This window comes from Oncorhynchus nerka, linkage group LG17, assembly GCF_034236695.1.
Source record: "Oncorhynchus nerka isolate Pitt River linkage group LG17, Oner_Uvic_2.0, whole genome shotgun sequence".
Taxonomy (NCBI): Eukaryota; Metazoa; Chordata; class Actinopteri; order Salmoniformes; family Salmonidae; genus Oncorhynchus; species Oncorhynchus nerka.
In genome coordinates, this window is record NC_088412.1 from 50,719,862 (window position 1) to 50,725,731 (window position 5,870).

Sequence of the window (5,870 nt, forward strand, 5' to 3'; positions counted from 1 at the left end):
CTGCTGCAAACATACTGACTCAACTCAACTCATACCCTACATTACTCATCTCATATGTATATACTGTACACTATACCATCTACTGCATCTTGCCATCTTTATGTAATACATGTATCACTAGCCACTTTAAACAATGCCACTTTTATATGTTTACATACCCTACATTACTCATCTATGTATATACTGTACTCGATACCATCTACTGCATCTTGCCTATGCCATTCTGTACCATCACTCACTCATATCTTTATGTACATATTCCTCATCCCTTTACACTTGTGTGTATAAGGTAATTGTTGTGAAATTGTTAGGTTAGATTACTCGTTGGTTATTACTGCATTGTCAGAACTAGAAGCACAAGCATTTCGCTACACTCGCATTAACATCTGCTAACCATGTGTATGTGACAAATAACATTTGATTTGATTTGATACTAGCCTGTTCAACCTCTTGTATCATTTGAGATCCCTAAAGGTTGGAAAGCTGCCACGGTCATCCCCCTCTTCAAAGTGGGAGACACTCTAGACCCAAACTGCTACAGACCTATATCCATCCTGCCCTGCCTTTCTAAAGTCTTCGAAAGCCAAGTTAACAAACAGATCACCGAACATTTCGAATCCCACCTTATCTTCTCCACTATGCAATCTGGTTTCAGAGCTGATCATGGGTGCACCTCAGCCATGCTCAAGGTCCTAAACGATATCATAACCTCCATCGATAAAAGACAGTAGTGTGCAGCCATCTTCATCAACCTGGCCAAGGCTTTCGACTCTGTCAATCACTGCATTCTTATCAGCAGACTCAATGGCCTTGGTTTTTCAAATGACTGCCTCGCCAGATTCACCATCTACTTCTCAGATAGAGTTCAGTGTGTCAAATCAGAGGGCCTGTTGTTTGGACCTCTGGCAGACTCTATGGGGTTGCCACAGGGTTCAATTCTCGGGTCTACTCTTTTCTCTGTATATATCAATGATGTCGCACTTGCTGCTGGTGATTCTCTGATCCACCTCTATGCAGACGACACCATTCTGTATATATCTGGCCTTTCTTTGGACACCGTGTTAACAAACCTCCAAACGAGCTTCAATGCCATACAACACTTCTTCCGTGGCCTCCAACTGCTCTTAAATTCTAGTAAAACTAAATGCATGCTCTTCAACCGATCGCTGCCCGCACCCGCCCGCCCGACTGGCATCACTACCCTGGACGGTTCTGACTGAGAATATGTGGACAACTGCAAATACCTAGGTGTCTGGTTAGACTGTAAACTCTCCTTCCAGACTCACATGAAGCATCTCCAATCCAAAATTAAATATAGAATCGGCCATATATTTCTCAACAAAGCCTCCTTCACTCATGCTGCCAAACATACCCTCATAAAACTGACCATCCTACTGATCTTTGACTTTGGTGATGTCATTTACAAAATAGCTTCCAACACTCTACTCAGCTCATTGGATGTAGTCTATCACAGTTCCTTTCCGTTTTGTCACCAAAGCCCCATATACTACCCACCACTGCGACCTGTACGCTCTCGTTGGTTGGCTCTCGCTTCATACTCGTCGCCAAACCCACTGGCTCCACGTCATCTATAAGTCTTTGCTAGGTAAAGCCCCGCATTCTCAGCTCACTGCTCTCCATAGCAACACCCACCCGTAGCACACGCTCCAGCAGGTATATTTCACTGGTCATCCCCAAAGCCAACACCTCCTTTGGCTGCCTTTCCTTCCAGTTCTCTGCTGCCAGTGACTGGAACGAATTGCAAAAATCACTGAAGCTGGAGACTTATATCTCCCTCACTAACTTTAAGCACCAGCTGTCAGAGTAGCTTACCGGTCACTGTACCTGTACACAGCCAATCTATAAATAGCCCACCCAACAACCTCATCCCTATATTGGTATTTATGTTTTTGCTCCTTTGTACCCCAGCTACTGTGATTGTTTGGTTGCGGGACAACGGGCCAAATTGCGGTACTGTCCCACACAATCCGGGACATGTGTTCACCCTAGTTTCCATACCAGGCGGTGATGTAGCCAGACAGAATGCACCCCCCCCCACACACACACACACTGAGCAGTGATAATCCCCACTCCACTGTAAGTGTGGAGCTGTGATAGCAGTACTGCATGCTGGGAAGGCGACATGCCTGGAGGAGGGTTTTGAGATTTACATTAGCAAACGCACACACACACAATCTCATTAGCTTGGCAGTATAGTATTTCTAGCTCCCTACTGGGCTGTAAAGCTATTTAGTGTGTGTGTGTGTGTGTGTGTGTGTGTGTGCTTGTTTGTTTAGGAGTAGAGGAATCTGGATAAACACTGGAAATGGAAAATCTGCTTCTTTGGCAGTTCAGGCCCCTGCACTAGTGTAGTGAATAGGCCTACAGTATGTGTTTGTGCAGTGAAAGATTGGGTGTAGGCCTATAGAATATATATATATATATATATATATGTTATGTTGATGGCTTTATAGGTATACCTCCACTGTTGTTCAGATTTTATTTAATATCAGGGCTTTTTGTGTTCATAGTGATGTTCATATTAAGTATTGTGTGTAGGCTGTAGCAACAGAATAAAATCAGTTATCCGTAGTGGGCGGAGATTAAATAGACCGTCAGCACGCCCATACAGTTGAGAGGCAGTTTCAAATGTCATGACGTAGACGATTCATAAACAGGGATTGGACCATAAAATTATGAATTAAGAATACGAAATAATTAATTTAAAACTATATTAGTAATTTAAGGCATACAAACTAAATAAGTAATTGAATAGGATCTATATGGATTGGACCCGTAAAGAAATTGATTTACTGGATATGAACAAAACATAGCCATGTAGCTACCGATAATACAGATGGACAAATCTCGCAGCCCTAACTCTGACGTCGTTGGCCCCGGTGCGCAAAAGGATTGGCCTAATTAGACAGCGACTATCTTAGGTCTGCTGCGCTAGAGCAGAAGGGAGAGACCGTTTCAAACTCCCCTGCCTCCATCTCTGAGAGCTAGAGGGAATCAGGATCAGCGGGTCCACCCCACAGCCGTTCATTGCCTAACCATGGCGGGTCCTGCGAACACCGGTATGAGCCCCTGGTACTCCTCTGGATCTAGTAACGACGCTCCCTTCCCACTCCCAGCCCTTACCGAGGAGAAGCCGCGGAAGAGGAGAGCATTTTGCCTGCCTCGGATGAAGTCCAAGAACCGCAACGACAGTGGCAAGCAACAGCAGCAGCTACCGCAGCAACCCGTGGCAAACAACAACAATGTGCCTTTCATAATCCACTGCCAGATCGGGAAGGAGATCAAGCACATATGCAGCAACTGCCGTGGCGCTGACCCTCAGGACGGTGAGTGGGGGGAGAATAGTGTTGAGGTTTTCACAGCAGCAGCAAGAGGGAGATGTTTTGATCTCCATTTCATGTTGGCGCCGCTCCTCCAAATCGACCGCTCCCTTGCCTTGCACACTACCTGTAAAAAATATGCCCCATCGCGGGCAGTTTTTCTTGATGGACGGGGCTGCTGAGACTTTTCCCAATCCTAATAGCACAACTCGGGAGTCAGAATATTTATATGGCTGTATGAGTGTATTGGTTGTTTTTGATACGTTATTGGATGTAGGCTATAGCATTTTAATAGTCTGTTTATACTTCTGCTGGGTTTATACATGTATGCTGGTACTCTTCTAACATGCAACAATGTATCCACTCCGCGTGACGCAATTCTACTGTATCATCAAAGCAGACAGACGGCACCACTTTGAATAGTTCACGGAGATTGTACTTTGTAGGCTATACAAACACAGGGCCCATTGATTCACCAAGATAACAGACATGCTAGTCAACTGAAATAATGTTGATATGTGGTTTTATCAAGTAGCCCCAATCCGGAATATCCATAGTGATTGAGAAGGATCTAGAATCACCTATAACTGCAGGTAAGATAAAGTAGTAGGTTGCTACTGTACTGTGACCCACCCTCCTATATCTCTCCTATTATACACAGTATGACCAAATTCACTAAGAACACTCACGCCTCCATCATGATGTGGTGCGAATGTGAGGTCAGGGGGCAGTGCCATATAGGCATATAACACTCACTTACACACTCTTACTGCTTGTGCAGACTAAGAGGTGAGCTGTGTGTGTGTGTAGTATTTTTATTTGAATTTGAACAAGAACAAAAATTCCAGCCTGTTGGGAGTTTAGAGGTGAGTGGAGTTTAGAGATGGAAAAATTGAGTAAGGACTCAACTGTATTGACGTCTAACCTTACACAGCAGAGATCATCATAGCTCAGGGAGAGAGAGATGGAGAGATGAGTGAAGAGACATGTAAAAAAAAATAGAGAGAGAGAGAGATTGAGAAGTTTGAATGGCACCAAACTGGGCTGTGTACGTACATCATATTGAGAAAAAATTTCAACCTCATCTGTAAACATTCCCTCTTCATAATTTCTTGTGTAATGATGTCTAATTCCATGGTGTCTTTATGTATTAATTAGAATGATTCTTTCAATTGCTCCTCTGAGTTCTGCATACTTTGAATCGTATTGTTTTATCGATTATGTGACTGGTTTCTCTTCTCTTCTCTTCCAGTTGAGGAGGTGGAGCGAATAGCGGCGATGCGATCTGATTCGCTGGTCCCTGGCACACACACCCCTCCCATTCGGAGGCGGAGCAAGTTTGCCACCCTGGGTCGTCTCTTCAAGCCGTGGAAATGGAGGAAGAAGAAGAGCGAGAAGTTCAAGCAGACATCTTCTGGTGAGAACCATATCTAACCTTTAACCCTAAGCCCTAAACCAGGGGGATCAAACTAATTCCATGGAGGGCCTAGTGTTTGCTGGTTTTTGTTTTTTCCTTTCAGTTAAGACCTAGACAACCAGGTGAGGGGAGTTCCTTCCTAAACAGTGACCTTAATTCACCAATCAAGTCTAAGGGAGGAGCGAAAACACGCAGACACTCTGCCTCCCGTGGAATGAGTTTGGCACGTTCCCTAAACCCTAACCCCGAAGCCCTAGGCCTTGCTTTCTACCTCTCCCCTAACCCTAAAATCTACCCCCCTAAGATCTAACCACTTAGATTTATCCCTTGTATTCTACCTCTCTGCTTGCCCCTTAAGCACTCCCCCTGCCCCACAGTAGCCGCACTCTTATGTCCTAAAGCTACAACCTTCAGTTGTGGAATAGATCACGGTCTCACCAGCTCACCCCCTAGCAGGAGCAGTACGACTCCATTATGTTGACAAATGTAGGTACTATGAGGCAGAAGGCAGTGCTAGGTGGCAGAAGGCAGTGCTAGGTGGCAGAAGGCAGTGCTAGGTGGCAGAAGGCAGTGCTAGGTGGCAGAAGGCAGAAGGCAGTGCTAGGTGGCAGAAGGCAGTGCTAGGTGGCAGAAGGCAGTGCTAGGTGGCAGAAGGCAGTGCTAGGTGGCAGAAGGCAGTGCTAGGTGGCAGAAGGCAGTGCTAGGTGGCACGCAGTGCTAGGTGGCAGAAGGCAGAAGGCAGTGCTAGGTGGCAGAAGGCAGTGCTAGGTGGCAGAAGGCAGTGCTAGGTGGCAGAAGGCAGTGCTAGGTGGCAGAAGGCAGAAGGCAGTGCTAGGTGGCAGAAGGCAGTGCTAGGTGGCAGAAGGCAGTGCTAGGTGGCAGAAGGCAGTGCTAGGTGGCACGCAGTGCTAGGTGGCAGAAGGCAGTGCTAGGTGGCAGAAGGTGGCTATATGCTCCAGTATATGATGGGCAGCTAGGTGCTGTACTGGTTAATGTTTATATTATGTAACGGGATCAGCAGTTGTAGCACATGGGTGCCATGAAGCATCAGAACCAGGTGCATGGTGTGTGATAGTTATATTAAGGTTATGTAACAGGGAATCAGCATGAAT

At 45.7% G+C, this 5,870-nt stretch overlaps 1 protein-coding gene across 1 annotated transcript in view; it reads left to right on the forward strand.

Annotated features, from left to right (window-relative positions):
- The first annotated feature begins 2,907 nt into the window (after positions 1-2,907).
- phactr1 (phosphatase and actin regulator 1) overlaps positions 2,908-5,870 on the forward strand; it is a 17,178-nt gene continuing 14,215 nt past the window's right edge. The window contains exons 1-2 of the mRNA XM_029686907.2: positions 2,908-3,347; positions 4,594-4,758. Coding sequence (XP_029542767.1) covers positions 3,059-3,347; positions 4,594-4,758 — 454 coding nt within the window. The 5' untranslated portion in view covers positions 2,908-3,058. The remainder of the gene's footprint in view (positions 3,348-4,593; positions 4,759-5,870) is intronic.